We start from the raw sequence: 17,595 nt of genomic DNA, 5'->3' as shown, positions 1-17,595 counted from the left end.
TGTTTTATCTTATTACCCATTTCTTACTAAAAAAACAGATGTCATAAATTTTTGAAGAACTTGTCTAAAGGAGCTTTACGCTATTTAAGATATTTCTTAAAAAAAAATGTTGCATCTCTCCCATTACATGCCATTCTTTGGCAACAAACCGAAAGAAATCTCATTGAACTCTAACCAGCAATTGCCACCCCTAGGAGCAAAGAAAGCCAAAAATATCTTCACCTGGCTCAGGTGGTTTCACGCTGCAGAGATTGGGCTTCAAATGCTTCACAAATTATCGTCATTAGGATTAACCAGCAAAGATACCAATTTGAAATATGAAGACATATATCACATACTTGATCATTCTACCTTCTATTTATTGTTGGAACATTTAACCCCAAAAGAATTGTTGGAATAACTATCCATGCATTGCTGCCAATCAAATCGGATATTGTTAAAAAAAAACAATTAACAGTTATAGTTAGCAGCCTTGTAAACCAAGAAAGACTCTGAAGCACTGTAACTGGATGCTAATGCCTTTCCAGCAGAGGTTGGCTGAGAGAATGCTAATTGAGTGGATTCTAGGACCACACCCATGCAGAAACTCTTCCTGCATTAGAAAGAAACTACACCAATCAAGGATACAATGTAAAGCAAAACGGATTTTTATCTGCTCCAAACCTAGTTGCTGCTCCAATAAACTGGAGAAACAGAAAATAAGATGACACATCAAACTCACTAAGCTTTATCCCAACTACTAGGAGTGGCTCATTTGGAAAAGAAAGCTATATTCATTTGAGTCTGAAATAAACTAATTTAGAAAATGCAGGCTGACAGTGACTTGGAGTTACCTTGCAGCATCCAGTAATCGAGTGGCAATGTGTTTTCTTCTGTTAGAAGGTGTGACCCATATGGCTCTAATGCCACAGAAAGCAGGCACAGCTGCCTTGTCGCACAAGATTGCTCCATCAATGTCCCTGTCTGTCAGCTCAGCACAGTTAACTGGTGGCCCTGTTTTAATGATATCTCTCTTAAAATCAACACCTCCAAAGTGAAGCACGGTCGAATTTGATCTAGCTTTCTTTGCTTTAGTGACACAAGAATCTTTCGGAGCCACAGAACTTGAGGGAATTCTGTAGGCATTTTTTATTGGTTCAGTAACTAGACAGCCAGCAATCCTCTGAAAGGAAATGAATAAATACACCTGGAAGAGTAAAAGGAGAAACATTATGAAGATACAATGCCACCCCCTCAATAATACATCAGAGATTGGTATCGTACAGAAGGAATGAGAAAGCCACCTTGCAGAACTTATGAATAAGCCATCCATCTTCCAATCCTAGATCCTTCTCAATTATCTTCATGACCTCCTGAATCTGCAAGTGCAAGCATTTCCATTAAGTTCACTTAGAAAAAACAGCATGTTGAGGACCACTCCAACCATTAAGCATTTGAACCCAAAGTAGAAATGATAAGTGAAACCTTGTTCCTTTGTGGAGGTGGGTCACCATCTAATACCAAGATGATGCGGGCTCCATCACTTGAAGGCACAGGGACAACTCTTTCATTACGAAAACCCTGTGCAAGGAAAAACATAAGATAGAACAGATTCATAGCAGGCCAAATAATATTACTCAAACCTTATGAGCAATGTACCTTGCACTGGATTCCATGTGTGATCTTCTTGTGATATGCCTTGTGAACCTTCTCATCCTCCTCTTCCCCACGAGCATATTTTAGACCACAGATAGAGCACAAATGAAGAAGGAAATCAGATTGGCCCAACTCCAGATGATACTGAGCATAACTTCTCTTCTTGTTCAGGATTCTACCAGAGGGGCAAGCTGGTTCTACGGTAGAAACAGCTGGATTTAGTTTTAATGATGTTTCCTCAGTTTGCTGATTGCTAAAGTCAGTGCTGCTGTGCAAAGTGAACATGAGTTAATATTGTTATAATAACATTTTGTGTGAAAGACAAATGGCAGCAAACATGTACTGGCATTTCAGATTCATTTTAAGCAGACAATAAAGTCTCATAAACTAACTAACTCGGATTTGCATCCCAACGTTTCAATTTCAGTAATTTCAATTTCAGCATAGATTGAAACACAATAAAGATAGGTTTTACCAGCAAATTAGATTGGGGGATGGCGGAGTAGAAATAGGAAGGAACAATAATATTTTTTTTTCTTCTGTTTTTTCCTTCGATTTGAACTTACAAAAAATCACTGCAAGGAGTTTGAATTTGGGTAAGCAATGTAAAAGGCCATTTAGGTATTTGTGAAGAATTAGACATGGCTTCAGCTTCCATTTTGAAATCCCTTCCAAGTAACATTCCACAGAATTATGAAAATAAAAGGCATTGGATATAATAACTTGAGAGATTTAGAAAATGCTTAGAAAGGAGGCAGGTTAGTGAGGGTAGAGAAGGTCTAACATTCTATTTAGAAAAGCAGTACCTGTAGATACAAATAGATCACATGTGATGAAACTAAAAGTATTGGTTCTTCAGGAACTGAGCAAATGGTAAGCTACAATATTCCACTGTTAATTGGGAATTAATTACCTCGGAGAAGGAAATATAAGAATCTCAAACTAAACAGGGGATTCAGAACAAAAGTACCAAAAATTCAAACCTGTCTTTCCACAAACAAAAACCTTAAACTTCAGAAAGTTGGCATGTCCAGAAGAGTATCTAACATGTAGTGTGAGAAACCCATTCTATGTTGAATCATTAATACCTATTAGGGTCTGCTTTCGGAGCCCGACGCTTGTATGTAACCACAATTTCTGGGGCCTTGAGTTCCAGGTCATCTTCAATTTGACCGAAAAGCTGGGGACGGTCAGAGAGTTTGGCTGTGGAAGTCTTGAAAAAATCACTGATCTTAGCCTGCATCTTTGCTCACAACTTCAATTTTACGGGAAATTCATTCCATGTCTTGGATTGCTTTACAACTCAAACTCAGCTTGATCAACATTAAATTTGGAGGATTGGATCTGTTGTGTCAATTCCACACACAGAAGTAATGATAAAAATTAAAAAAATGATTGCATGGATTGAAGAACCAATGTGCTCAATTAATGAAATCTAATAAATTAGATAACTACAATGGAAAACCAGGGATTTTCTAAAAGAAGAGGAATTTTTTTTTCCATTTAAACAAGAAATACCCAAAGCAAGAAATTGAAGACTTCCCATGAAAAATCAGGATTTTTGTCCTGTCCAGTTTTGCACTTGTCCATTTCCATCCATCTCTCCATGGATGCATGACATTTGTCAAAAAAAATTCCGATGGCTAATATTAAATATTAAATATAAAATATAAAAAATGCTCTACACTTAATCATTTCGTTACCTCCCACTGTCTTCTTCACTTGTGTCACTTTGCAAACAGAGGAGCTGCAAACGAAGCATCTCCACCAGAAAGGGCCACAGTTACCCTCTTTCTTTTTCCCTTTTCCCCCCAACTTTTTGGTCAAATACCCTATACTTCACTTCCTGGGACACTGAATAGCAGGTGAACAAAGAACTTCCATCCATTTTCAAAGGCTCGTTTTCATCCATAAGTAGTTCAGTTCTTGTGACTCTTGCAAGCAACAGAGCGTAACAAACTCAAGCTTTGAGCTATTGATTAGAGGTCTTGGGTTTGGATTTGTGTTACTTATTGAAGGTTCCTTTTGGGTTAGGATCACTGGTTGACGATTCAGTATGGTTTTGAACCATTCAGTAGAGGTTCCTTTTGGGTTGGGATTGGTTGAGGGCAATTCTATTTAAATTTATATAGCAGTTCTGCCTGTTCTGGTGATGATGCAAGTGTTAAAAGATGTTCTCATATGCCTCTAAAGATCAAAGCCACAGATGAACTTGTTCTCTAAAATTAATGGAGGAGAGATTTTCGTATGAACCTTCCGAAGGAGACATACTCTAAGCCTAACTATTAACGTCAAAGACTGAAATAACTTAAAGATGGGAAGCCCTTTATATTGAAGAAGCAGAAAGAATAAGAAGAAACTGGGAAACTCTAATTTCAGGAGGGCTAGGCCTTAGTTGGTTGCGATGAACCATTTCTCCCAGTGAACACGACTCATCATCTGCAAACAATGACTTATATTCCACAAAAGCTTACTTCCTTTTTTGCTAACAAACCTCCGCTGCCTAGTAAGAACCCTCGCATCCTTCTTCTTCGCTGTAGATTTCAACTGAATCTCCGGTGCGATAGGCCATTTAGGGTTAATTTTGGGTGGTTTTTGTTTCTTTCTAATTGAAAAGAGGAGTTGTGTTCAATCGGAGGAAAATAAACTAGGGTTTTGACTCGGAGATGAAAACCCCAAAATAATTGAAGAAGACGAAAAGCGAAAAGAAAGAAAGAGGAATGAAAATGGATATACACTTAAAAACTTTTTTGTTATATTGTGTTAATTTCAGCCATTGAATGTTTATATATGAAGGAATGAAATGTACAAAGCGGACTAAATAAAAATTCAAAAAATCAAACCCTCAGTTAAAATGTATATCACAGGAACTCACTGAAAACGATGAACAAGTTGCACAAAGGGTCGTACTTAGAATAGAGAATCAAAGCTTTTCTTCTTAGGGACTTGCTCGCTATCTGCTTGCGATCTTCTCCCACCGGCTTCACGTTCAAGAGGATTCATCAAAGCTGAATTTTGTTAGATAAATAACTTCAAAAGGGAACAACTGGCGGTTAAGGAGGACACGAATGAAAACAAGCGTTCCCTCTGGTGAAAGTGTGAAACACGAGCAGGTAGCTATCTTTTTCCCACTTTTTTTTCTCTGTTTTTTTGTTTAAAATTTTCCCGCCAGCGCGCTAAGCAGATATATTGTGTACGCGGGAGTTTTCATGGACAAAACTACCCCTGGATCCAACGATAAAAGCACGGATAAACCCGTAACTTGCGATGGTGATTGAGTAATTTGAAAGAAAATTTAAATATTTTAAAATTAGCCATAAATTATTTTTTATTTATTTATTTTCCATTGAACGTTATATCCGATTCATCGAAGGTCGAACCGATGAGGGCACCCATTGGTTGTTTCGTGCTTCTGCAACCCGATAACAAACACGGTGCCGTCTTCCCGGCTTAAGCTTCAAAATTTCTTTATCGTCTCTTAATTCTCGAAACGCTACGGAATTCCAGAGTCTCACTCACCTTGCAGCTTTCTAACAGTGTCCATTGTGGGGTTCGTACTGTTTCTGGGCATCGTAACTGATTCAACATCGAACGAGACGGAAGATGAAGAAGATCTTCGGTGCCAAGAAGGATAAAGAGCCTCCTCCGTCTATTCAAGACGCCTCCGACAGGGTACGTTTCTCTATCCATATCTCTACTACCTTCTGTATTTTTGCTTTTCTCGACTTCGTTTTTCATTTATATCTATATCCTCGGTTGTTAACTTGATACTTCCTTCTTGTTGTCTAGTTGAATTCGTGTTCGAATTACTCTATTTCTGCTTAGCTTTGTGTTTTTCATTTTGAAGGAATTAAGAAACCCTATCTGTTAGGTATTACAGACGATTAAGCATGCTAACCCTCATATTTGCAAGATATTATCTTTGTAGTTAGTTTGAAGAAACTTAATGTTTCATAAAACTCAAGGACCTTCCGAGTCTGCAAAACAATACTTCCATTTTCATTTGTTTTGGATCTCAGTGTTTCCTAGTTTGTTTAGAAAGGATTTATGTAGCAACCCCATTTAGTTCGGGTGATAAGGCTCGGTTGTTGTTGTTGTCTTTGAATTGGCCCTTCTACAGAAATATGGCTAATTGAAAGTTTGTTTTTGGAAAGGTTCGCGTAAGTAAATTGTGGTACTTTTTGTCACATTTGAAGTGCAATATTCAATTCATGTATACTTCTGCATACTGGTTGTTGTATACTTCTACGTGTGGGCTCTCTAGTATGTGAGTTGCCTGTTTATGAAATTTTCTGAGTGATGCATAAGTATTTTCAGATTAATAAAAGAGGGGAAAGTGTAGATGAGAAGATCAAAAAGCTTGATGCTGAGCTTACTAGATACAGAGAACAGATCAAGAAAACACGGCCAGGTCCTGCTCAGGAAGCGGTGAAAGCTCGGGCTATGAGAGTTCTCAAGCAAAAGCGAATGTGAGTGCCTTCTTTGCTTCCATCCATTTGCAAACAATGAACTCATATTTACATTATATTTGAAAATATATTTGTTGCTATAGAAAAAACTTGTCATATGGATTTGGAGCCAAACTTTCATTGGAATTATCTTTGTGGACTTCTTATAGAAGCCTTTAAGGTTCCCTAAACCCAGGTGTCCCATGAATATAAATGAAGCTTTGTGTTTCTGAATTTGTATCTTTTCTTTTCAAATGAAGCATTACCTTTCTATGGACTTCCTGTTAAGTACAAATTCAATGAAGCCAAATGACTGCGATTATCAAACACTTCATAGGCTTTTGCGTGCTATGATAGTTACCCTAGTGTAACTTTGATACGTGATCAGTATTGGTGGCTTTTGGGGGAAGTAAAAAATAGATTGAGCTTCATGGATCAAGGTACAGGGACATTAGGGTTCAAATTGGAGAAAGAGGAAAAGAAGATTTCTACTCATCATGCAGCAACAATTCCCCCTTTTATTTATTTATTTATTTTTTTTTTTTGGGGGGGGGGGGGGGAGTGGGGTTGACACAAGCTCACTTCCAGTTCGAATTCCCTTGTGTCTACAATCTTCTTGTCTCCCCAAGTATCCTTTGAGTTGTTCTCTGCTCTGATCTCCGATCTACTATGGCTGCAGCTTTTTCTTCTATTGCTGATTTCGCTACTTCCATCTTGGGGTTGGGGTTGGGATTTCTGTTTGAAATTGTCTGATGGCTCAAAAACAGAAATACAGGTTGTCTGAAGCATATTTGTTGGGGTGGGGTTCTTGTAAGTTGTAACTATGAGATGTTGCTGCAGAATGTATATTAAGGCTTAGCAGCTGGGATTGGGCTATTGAAGGAAATATTAGAATCTAAGTTTGCGGTCATTAGGCAGTTGACTGAAACATGTTAAACTGGAGGGAGTTCTAGAGTAAATACCTAGAAAATGTAGAAATTAAGTGCCAATAGAAAATTTCCTCGTTCTAGATTAGTTTCATTGCTCCTCGCTGTCTACTCCTTTAATTTTTCGCCAATTAACTATGAGCCATTCAGTCATTGACCAGAAGTACCCCCTCCTGTACCAAACTGGCAACCGGTCACCTTCTGAAAGAAATTACAACTAGGTGCCTGCAGTCTTTGGTCCACTCCCCCTCCCTCTTGTTCCGTATGGTGGATGACATGGGGGTCCCAAGTAAAATCCTTGTTTGAGGATCTGATCTGCATTTCCCTAGTGACCTCCTGGCCTGCATGTCAAATTTCATTAGTACGCATATGACCCTTAGTGCTTTAGGACTAATTTTTCACATTTCTTAAATTCCATTATCCTTTCCCGAGCACATTTTATTGGAGAAGTTCTACCCTATTTCTGACATCATATTTCTTATGTTTTTGAAGTTATTGAATTCTAGCTTTTGTTTGACAACAAAATTTAGATGTCAGATAGAAAGGGGGGGGGGAAGATCACACAGGAACCTGTGAACATAAACATCTTAAAGTAAAGGTCTTTGCATTGGTTTGCTTTCCTATTGCTTCTTGACTTTATCCAGCTCTTGTTTGCAACCTCTCTCCTTCATGGGGTCCAAGCCAGAGTTTTTGATTCCCTACAAGTGCATCTTAGCTGATTGGATTAATGTTTAAAGAATCAACCTCATCTCAACTCTAATTCTATGTATAGAAGTGATTCCGGAGAATAGTTCTTCTGATGCAGACCCAGCATTGATTGGGGCTATAGTTTCCATCTGAATCAACCTAGGTTTGATAGACATAGGTGTTGGGCCTTTGTTCCATACTCCATAGGTTTATTTGGTAATGGATTTATTCTGTGTGCTAGGAACTAGAAGAGCTAGGGGTAGACCTAAGATAACCTTAGGAGAAGTGGTGAGAAAGGATATGTATAGCTTAGGCCTTGTATCTAGCATGGCCTCGAATAGAACTGATTGGAGGGCAAGAATCCATGTAGCCGACCCCATTTAGTTGGGCCAAGGCTTATTGTTGTTGTTGTTGTTGTTGATTTATTCTGTGTGCCAGGATACTTAGTACCAAGCCTAAGTACGAAAATAGGTCAGTTGATTATTTTAAATTCCACAATTGAGCTGTTTTGAGTTATGGTTCAATTTAAATTATTTTAATTAGTGTGCTTTGGTGGTTATGTGATCGCTTAAAAGTCAAATGACTTATTCAGAATTCTATTTAGGATCCACAGAGCTATTGTAATGTTTACATTGAATTTTCTATTCCGTTTGAACCTAGGGGTATTTTAGTCTCTTAAATTTATGTTCTTGGGTTTTTCTGTTATGTCCTTTATTTTAATTTGCATTAACTAGGGTGTTAGGGGTAATATAATATCCTCCTAACGACCAAATCTTCTTATTTTTGGGATTTTTGATATACAAAATAGAGACTGCCTGCAATAGTTTTCTATTCTATTTGCAGGCTGCTCTCCCTGAGTCTTGCGGTATCCGTCCATTCTTGTCTCTTCTTATATATCTCTTTCTTTTCCTTTGGTCAATCAAGTTTATTTGGTTTGTTACAAGTTCCATTAGGCCCTGTTATTGGCCTAAGGCCCCCTAATTTAATACCCATCATGGATGAATAGAATCAGACTTACATAAATCAAACTTTGCTTAGCAAAGCGGCTGCTGCCTCCTCCTCTGTTGTGAGACCCTCTTCCAGTGTTTAAAGTCTAGAATGATGACCTTCTTGGTGTAAAAAGCTCAAGTACTGTAGGGATCATGGAATTAGTGAACTCCTTGCCAGTGAGAAGCCAGGAGGTCCCATGAAGGCTTCTTTTAAAATAGGTTGAAATTGCTTTGTCCATCGAAGGATCTCCATCATTTCAGACTTCTACTAGCTGCTGCCATTGAACACTCAACTGATGTAGCCTTAAAGGGATGAGGACCAACAAACCAAGACCCCTTGATGAACAACAGTCAAATTTTAGGGTTTACATAACCCTGCGGCTAAGGGATTCAAGGCTGTTTGGGGCTTTTGGGTCTCTCAGATGAGTGTACAGGGCCTGAAGTTAGCTTATAGGTCTATGTTTTGGAGAAAAAAATATACTGAATGTTGTTACTGTTCTACACTTAAGATTTAGGTCTCTAAGTTTTAGGGTTTTTAGTGAGGCAGGGACAGGGATAAAGTGTTAATGGGAATTTTTTTTTTGGGGGGTGGGGGGGCGGTTGTGGGTCTAGAAGGAAGGGGAATTCTGAGGGAGGGTTTGATAGATATGAAATTCAGGGTTTGGGGAAGAAGAGGGATGGCCGAATGGGGTAGGGAAGGAAGTAACAGCAGTGTGCAATGGGGGAAAGGTCAATGGGATAATATGAAATGTTACTCACCAAGTCTAGAAGGCCTGGGGTGCAGGATGGAGGAGTGTAGGCAGACCAGCAGCTCTACCAAAGGAAAATTCCTTATATCTGAAACTGTAGAAGCTTTACTTGACTCTGAACTTGTTGCAGTGAACTTCTCAATAATTGTATTCTCAAAACTGTCTTTGTTACAAGCATAGGCTGTCTATTTATAGCTTTTAACAATGATTCCAAACAGAATTCAAGTAGGACTTCTACTTTAACCAGGATATCCACTTCTAACCTTAGAAGACTCCTTACCACAACCTAGACTGACTCAAATAATACGTTTAGGAAAAAGAAAAGAAAAAGAAGGGCATCAATCTTAAATAGGACTGTTACTTATCTTAATTGAGACTGACTCAAAAACAGATTTGGACTTGTAACAAACTCTGAATTACAATTATGACAAGCTGAATTCGAGTAGGGCTGTCAATGACAAAATACCCCTGGTATCAAATTATGCTTCTAATGCTGCTGGGCAGTAACCTACGCTGCTGGATCTGAAATTAGGTCATGTGGACGAGACAGAAAGAGAGAGGGCTGGGGGTTATATAGAGGGGAGAAGTTGTGAGAATAGGGGATGGGGGCATTTGAGGTATGTGTTGGGCAGCCCTGACTGAGGACACATTCAGTGTAGGGGGTAACTGGCACCGTTAAAACCAGATCAGCTTGTTAATTTTCTCTGGGATATTGTATTTGAGGGATCTTATTAGATACTCTTGGGAATAGGAAACCTAAACTTCACTTTCCGGTTGATTGGGATATATGAGTTTCTTCCACTAGTGAATCTTGCTCATGTTATGTGTACCCCCCCCCCCAGGGCAGGGTAGTCCTGCTTTGGGATGTGCTGAAATGCCGTAATGTAAAGTTTAATGGGATTATGGGATTATAAGCAAATGGAAATTGCTTCCCTGACCTGTCTGGTTTCCAAAATCCAAATCAGCCAGAGAAGGATTTACCTCTCTATTGTAAGTACTCTGCATTCTCTGACCTAATAAAACGCCCATCCGCAACTAGGAGAAAGGGGTTGCTATAGCTTAAACTTTAACTATGACAGTGGATTCAGAAAGAAGGGTTCTGCAGTTCAGAGTCATCAGCATGGAGGTAGTCCAAGGTAGAATCTTTATGAGTTGTGAAGACTAGAAGTGGATTTATTTCAATATCCATTCTATGAATAGTTTATATACAAATATGGTTTTAATTTCTGGATTTTATTCCTTCTAGCTACATTAGGGGTGGGCCTTGGCACGACTTTTGGTGGACCACAGTTGTAGCCGTGAGGTCAAGGCATTGAAATAGCCTCCCAACAAAAATTGTTGGGTAAGACTGCATAGGAAAACTGCCCCCTGGACTCTGCTTGTGCAGAAGCCTTTGGTACTAGGTTCGCCCTTTTTGTTCCTTCTAGCTACATTGGCCTGAATGCATGATTTACGATCTCTACCCTATCCCATATGGACCAAGGCGTAGGCAAGGCATGATTGCTGACCTCTCTGCACCAATAGCAGGCCTGTTTGTAGGAGCTGTCTTATATCAGTAAGGTGATCCCAATTAATTGTCCAACTTGATTTTTGAGATGAAATTTCATTCTTTCAGTTTGACAAGATTTAACTGAGTCAGCATTCGGGGTATGTATGTATGTGTTTGTGTATAGTCTTAGAGAACTTGAAGGAACTATCCAGCAGCAGAAAATTCCCCTACATTAACCATGATGGTTATTTTTCAAAGGCAACCTGCTTTGCATTCCAGCTGGTCCACTTTGCGACCAGATCATAAGGGAAAATCAGCTCTATGTGAAAAAGGTGCTTTGCATAAGGTCTAGTTCCTTGGGCACTGGATTGGCGACAACATAAGTTTGTTGGATCAAGAGAAGGTGCATGCAAGCCGTGGTATTTATGTATATAATGTGCACTATGTCCTATAGGGCACATGTTGCTACATAGAAATGGATGAGACTGCTGGCACCAATGAGCTGTGCTCATACTCATCTAGTTGAACTGACGATTTTCCTACTAGTACCTCCTGATCTCATTAATCACTCTGATATGGCTCTCTATATGTGGGGTGTTTTGTTCTTCTGAAGGGCATATGCAGATAGTCCTAGTTGGTGGTAGAACATTTTATCATCTTTGGAGCATTCATTACCCACGTATATTTTTCTAGTTCTCCCCAAGTGAGAAGATATTTATTATAACATGAAAAAGTAGTCCATTTACCTGAAATCATTTTTAAAACTACTCTTTAATTGAGTTCATTTCTAATGGAGGAGTGCCGAGGATTATCCTTTGGTTTCTGTATCAGTCAGAAGGTGTCGTACTTTCCCTCTCAATATAACTGTACAATCTACAATACCTTATAATTCGTAGGATACTTGCTTAGAAACTATTAAAAAAAAAAAAACCCTCAATTTGAACCAAGCCAACCCAAACTTCTAATTCAAAGAAACTTACCAAATACTCATCATTTCAAACACCAGTTTTTTTTTTTTTTTTTTTTTTTTTTTTTTTTTTCATGGCACCCACCTTAAGGTGGGCCGAAATTCTTGACTACCCACTTAAGTGGGAAATATATCAAACTGCCCACTTTTGACTTTTTTTTAATTATCAAGTTACCCATAGTTACTTTTTTTTTTAAAATTTTGAAATTGAAATGACCATTTTTCCCATGGGGTGAAGGGAAATATAAGTTATAATTTTTACCAAAGCTCATTTAATTTTTTAAAATTTACAAGAAAAGTCCCTATTTCACGTGATTCACCTAAATTCGTTTTCCATGTCTCCCCCATCGTCGGCGAACTCCTTCCCATAACCCTTCCACCTCTATAACTGGCACCCATTAACGCGGGAAACCACCCACCTCACAGTGCCTTTCATACTCAATCCAACCCCCATCCAGTTTCCTACTAAAAACCTTAAATCCCCAATTTCTCTCTTTTAGAAACCCAAGACCCTAATTCTCAATCCACCAGAAATAAAAAACCTGACAAAGCGTCAACAACTTTATATTAGGTACTATAATAGCTATGATGGTGGTATTCCACTGGAGATTGGTAACCTTTCCAATTTGGTTTGAGTAGATATGGCTAATTGTGGTTTATTAGGTGAGATTCCACTAGATTCGGGAAGCTTCACAACTTGAATACCTTCGTTGGTGATTTTCGGCAGAGACATCCTTATCAACTTCTGGCATGGTGACGACGGGGCTTTTTCCAGCGAGAGAGAGAGTGATTGTTCCGAAACCCACCTAGAAGTCCGATCCTACCTTTTGTCCACCATTGTTTTTCTTCTCTTTCGGACTCTCTCCTCCAAAACCCACCTAGAAGTCCTTATCAAATTGGTGATGCTTTTAGTCTGCTTTGTTTTCCTATTCCCATCTCTCCCATCTCTAATGTCTTAGAATTTTCGATCTGTAGATCATGGGACATGGTGGAAATATGGCAGAGTCAACTTTTCATTAGCGTTTTCTCTGATGCCACCTACCCAAATTGTATTGCCAAATTTTATTTCTATTTGATATTTGTCCAAATTTTGATGTAAATTTCAAAATTTGGATTCAATACTTCAACAACCATGGATTCTAATCTTTTGTCATATTTTCCTTATAGCTGTATAAGAATCGAAACATAAATCCTAGAATCTCCTAATCACCTCCAATCACCAAAAGCTTGGGGGTTCTTTTCCTGTGAAGAGATAGGCGATGTTAGGTTCGAAGGAAGGATCATTTGAAGAAAGTGAAGAGATTTTTCCTGTTGGTTGGTGATTTCCGGCAGGGTGGAGACGTCCTTGTCAACTTTTAGCATGGTGAAGGTTGGGCTTTTTCCATCAAAGAGAACCAGGGAATTTTCTTGTAAATTTTGAAAAATTAAGTGAGGTTTCGTAAAAATACAAATTTATTTTTCCCTTCACCCCACGGGCAAAATGGTCATTTCAATTTCAAAGTTAACAGAAAAGTAATTGTGGGTAACTTAATATTTTGCAAAAAAGGCAAGTGTGGGCAGTTTGAAAGGTTTCCCACTTAAGTGGGCAGTCAAGAATTTTTGGCCCAACTTAAGGTGGCACCATGAAAAAACTCTTCTTCTTTTTTTTTAAAAGGATAAAGAAAGAAAACTATGACATTTGTCATCAACTAAAACCATTGCTCCCACACTTTGACTTCCTGTTTTCTTTAATTTTTTATCAGGAGTGATATGCAGACCTTTTACTGAGCCTAATTGGGTCCTTTGAGTTGCTCAAGCTTTCTATCATGCATCAACCAGATCTAGGGCATGCAGCAGAAAATTTCTGAATAATTTTTGACTTTGACTACGTTAGATCCTTTCTTTTTGCTTCCCCAAATTTTGACTAGTGACATTTTCTTGTCACATTTCTATTACGTTGCTGGCTTGAGTTTCATCCATGGATTTTTCGTCCTTTGAAAATTCCACAGTTTTCTGAGATTTGTATGTGCTCTGAGGAGATATCAAAGTGAACAAAGTGATTCAAAAGATGCAACAAAGGGAGTGGAGGCATCCAGGTAGCTGACAGGTTGGGGTTATTCATCATTGTCGTATTTATATATGTTTCTAGATTTTCCATGAGAAAACTTAATCAAATTTTTTCCACAAAATAATGTGTTGTTTCCATGAACAATGCTTCTAGCTTCTATTTAATGTAAACTATATAATCAAATCGTCTAGGAGGAGAATTGCAATTTTGGATAATGAAAGAGGAGACATGTAAGGACTTGTTTGCAGCAACCTACCATGGATGGTGAAGAACTCAAATCTTGATAATTAAAGCCTTCTGTCCCTGCTGAGATATTGAACAAGCTTGTGTATTGGCAAAACTGTACGGTCTAGGTCAGTACAAATTTGGGGTAGGGAAAGGTAGGAGGGAATTGCTCTCTTCCAAATGGTATCTAACTGCAAATACCATGTCATGGGAATGCTCTCCATTCTCTACCTGATGGCTGCAGAATAAAGGGCCTCTATTGAGATCAGTTTGAAGTCTTGGGGAACAGTGTCTAGTGCCCATTGGAGCTAATGCTCCATTTGGAAGAAATCTAAATGATTGGAAATTACCACAGTTATTAACTTGTCTGCTTGGAAAGTGGAGGTGATGAAAAAAAAAAAAAAAAATCAAAAGCCTTGAGATGGGAAAGAATGTTCTTTTAAGTAATATCTCCCCCCCCCCCCCCCCAAGGGCTCTTTTGTCTCTCTCAAAAAAGAAAACTATTTCACCATTTTTTTGATTATATGAGTAGTGCTGTTGAAGGTGTTCTACATATCCTCTTTTTGTTGAGAACCTAATGCTTAATTATCTGCAACATACTCTTAATCAACTGTAAGTGCTTGTGTGGTTTTCAGCGAAGTATTTGAAAACATGACAGTAGTCCTTACTGTTTGTTTCCTGTGGTCAATGATATTTCTTCCTCAAGATGAAGTCTTCACCCATAGATGAATCATAACTCATATTGAAGACAATGAAAAGTGGCTTCTATTTCAAAGCATCAACATTACTTTTCTGGAATTGGTCATTGGTGTGCAAAACAACAACAAAGCCTTGTCCTAATTAAATGGGGTTGGTTCATTGGTTACATCGGTTCTTACTCTCCTATCAGCTCTAGTGAAGTCATATATGTTACAAGTCCTAAGATATGCACACCTATCCTCATCACTTCTCCTATGGTTGAAGCCGACTCTTGACGCTTTTAGTTTCCTCAATTTGAATCAAATCACTCATCTATACTGGCGCATGAGGGTTTCTGTTTCATGTTGGGTTGCCATCGGAAATGAATTTCTCATAGTTTTTCTTGTCTACGGAGCTACTGTAGTCATGTTACGTAAAACGACTTTTTTGTTGTCTATTTTGTTAGGAGCTACTGTAGTGATGTCACCTTATAGAACTTTCTCACAAGCATATCATGTATTGGAGCTGCCCCCAAATCAGGTCTAATGTGGTGGTCATTCCTTATCTTTCCTAAGTTTTGCCACACATCCATCGAAACATCCGTATCTCCACTACACTAAGTTTATCTATTCGACACTTCATAAATCATAGTCAGTTGTATGACAATCCTTTCCTTTAAGTTGTAAAGGAATATGATGACCACAAAATACTCCAATCACACTTCTACATTTCATCCATCTTATGCGCGACATCATCCTCTATGTCTTTGTTTATACTTGAGCCTAGATACATAACATAATCACTTTGTGGAATCTTTCCTTCACAATATTTACCACCTTATTAACCATCTTAGCATACCTAAAGTTACACATCATATACTGTCTTTGAACTACTTATCTTAAGACAATTGATTCTAAGGTTGATTTCCATAACTCCAAGTTGGTGTTGTTCCTACTCGTCTCATACACCAAGACAATATTTTCGACAAAAAAAATACACTAAGGAACCTCATTTTGTGTGTCCTGGTTAAAGCATCCCTGGAAAATTTTTCAATAGCTTCAGTCATTATAGAAAGTGTAGATTCTTATCCTTCCCATAATTTCATGGTATTAACTTATTAGTTTTATGCCTTTACGGTTGTTGCAACTTTGGATGTCATCTCTGTTTTTGCAAATCATGATCATGAAGCTTCTCATCCATTGATTTGGCATTTTCTTGGTGTATATAATCTTGTTGAACATCATAGTGAATAAAGATAAGACAGAGATCCCTAAAAAAATCCAACAGATATAAATGAGCTCCTGTTATGTGAAGTTTATCTTTTGATGTGGACTATGTGTTACAACTAGATTCTTATGGTCAGGTATGAAGAACAACGTGATATGCTTTACAACCAGACTTTCAACCTTGATCAGGTTTCCTTTGCTTCGGAGGGACTGAAAGATGCTCAACAAACCGTATGTATCAAGGATCTACCTTTTTCTCTCCCCCCCCCCCCCATTTTTTTCCTTCTTCTGATAGACCAAGTACTATCATGCTGAGGGTATTATGAGAACTTGTAAATATTTCAAAGGGATGAGATAATTGTGCTTTACTAAAATGCTTTTGAATAGTAGGACTTACCTGACAAAGGTCGAGTAATTCTTATATGTGGAAAAATGGTATTAATGTCTTGTTGATCATCTAGGTCGTCGCTATGGTCAAATTATTTAGATCATCAAATAAGTAAATCCATTTGCTTGCAACAACTACAGGATATCATTCTTGAGGAAGGAAAGGGAAATTTATAGAAGGAAACATGCCTGACTTGTTTGATAATTAAGATAATCAAATCAGGCCGTGGTTCAGACGTTTAGTCCAAAATGAAATTTTGTCCAGGTTTTCTCCTATTACAGCATTCAGATTTGTGACTAGGTACTCCCAGGCCCCATCAATGACGGTTGAACAAAGGTCCTTAAAAAAATTTGATTATCTTATCCAGTGTCTGGATTCCTAGTTTCAAAATTTTATAACTTCGACTGCCTTTGATGCTATTTCTTTGTGTCTTTGTTGGGAGATTTCATGGATCTAGTAAAAATTGTTAGTGAAGCTTCTGGCGAGCTGAATTTTGTCTGTGTTGTTCAGATGTCATCTCTGAAATCTGCAAACAAGGAGTTGAAAGGAATGATGCAGACTGTGAAGATTCAAGACGTAGAAGTATGTGTTTCTTGACATTATTTAAATCTTACATCATTAATTGAAAATTGCTGAAATTGAGGATTGTTATGGATAGAGCATGCAAGATGAGATGATGGACTTGATGGATGTGAGCACAGAAATTCAAGAATCTCTTGGTAGAAGTTATAATGTGCCTGATGACATAGATGAGGAAGAACTCTTGGGTGGTAAGTTTGATGCCATGCAGATTCATGATTTTTTCATCTTTGCTCATGAAATTGATTGTGGTAAATTTTTGCTGCCTATGAGGGAAACCTAGGGTCTTCCTTTAACCAATACCATTTTGGTCCTTTTTTCTGTAAATTTATCTTTTACTTCTTTTGCATTCTGTGTTACAGAGCTTGATGCTTTGGAAGCTGATATGGGAATGGAGACAGAATCTGACGGGGTGCCTTCTTATCTTCAAACTGACCATGAACCTGATGTAGAATCAGAGTTGCCATCAGCCCCATCAGCCCATGGATCTGTGCCATCAGGAAGGCATAATATCCAGGTATATTTGTCCTCCATCTGTGCTGTTCTTAGCTTTTCAATTTCT

General features: G+C 38.2%; 2 protein-coding genes across 5 annotated transcripts in view; one reads left to right on the top strand and one right to left on the bottom strand.

Moving 5' to 3' along the window:
* Positions 1–224: 224 nt before the first annotated feature.
* CTF7 (protein) lies at positions 225–4,770 on the bottom strand. Of its 3 annotated transcripts, none has more exons than XM_089168242.1 (7): positions 4,511–4,770; positions 2,724–2,979; positions 1,639–1,903; positions 1,465–1,560; positions 1,284–1,358; positions 834–1,186; positions 225–592 (listed from the first exon to the last, which is right to left on the bottom strand). In XM_089168242.1, exons 2-7 carry the CDS (start codon positions 2,876–2,878, stop codon positions 451–453), a joined length of 1,086 nt encoding a protein of 361 aa, XP_089024368.1. In that variant the 5' UTR covers positions 2,879–2,979; positions 4,511–4,770; the 3' UTR covers positions 225–450. The 3 variants fall into 3 exon arrangements, with proteins under 3 accessions (XP_089024368.1, XP_089024381.1, XP_089024375.1); XM_089168255.1 differs by having other exon boundaries at positions 1,639–1,900; XM_089168249.1 differs by having other exon boundaries at positions 4,546–4,770.
* Positions 4,771–5,020: 250 nt separating this feature from the next.
* LOC149028059 (vacuolar protein sorting-associated protein 60.2-like) overlaps positions 5,021–17,595 on the top strand; it is a 14,858-nt gene continuing 2,283 nt past the window's right edge. Inside the window, exons 1-7 of one of the 2 annotated variants that reach the window (XM_089168224.1) lie at positions 5,021–5,307; positions 5,953–6,104; positions 13,879–13,965; positions 16,204–16,297; positions 16,965–17,036; positions 17,113–17,224; positions 17,396–17,550. In XM_089168224.1, coding sequence (XP_089024350.1) covers positions 5,239–5,307; positions 5,953–6,104; positions 13,879–13,965; positions 16,204–16,297; positions 16,965–17,036; positions 17,113–17,224; positions 17,396–17,550 — 741 coding nt within the window. In that variant the 5' untranslated portion in view covers positions 5,021–5,238. The remainder of the gene's footprint in view (positions 5,308–5,952; positions 6,105–13,878; positions 13,966–16,203; positions 16,298–16,964; positions 17,037–17,112; positions 17,225–17,395; positions 17,551–17,595) is intronic. The other variant, XM_089168231.1, reaches the window with a different exon arrangement.

The sequence above is a fragment of the Hakea prostrata genome, chromosome 1 (genome assembly GCF_041222555.1).
Source record: "Hakea prostrata isolate BN-2017 chromosome 1, UWA_Hpros_2, whole genome shotgun sequence".
NCBI classification, from domain to species: Eukaryota; Viridiplantae; Streptophyta; class Magnoliopsida; order Proteales; family Proteaceae; genus Hakea; species Hakea prostrata.
Note: the sequence above shows the minus strand (reverse complement) of the source record. Positions and strands in the feature narration are given on the sequence as shown.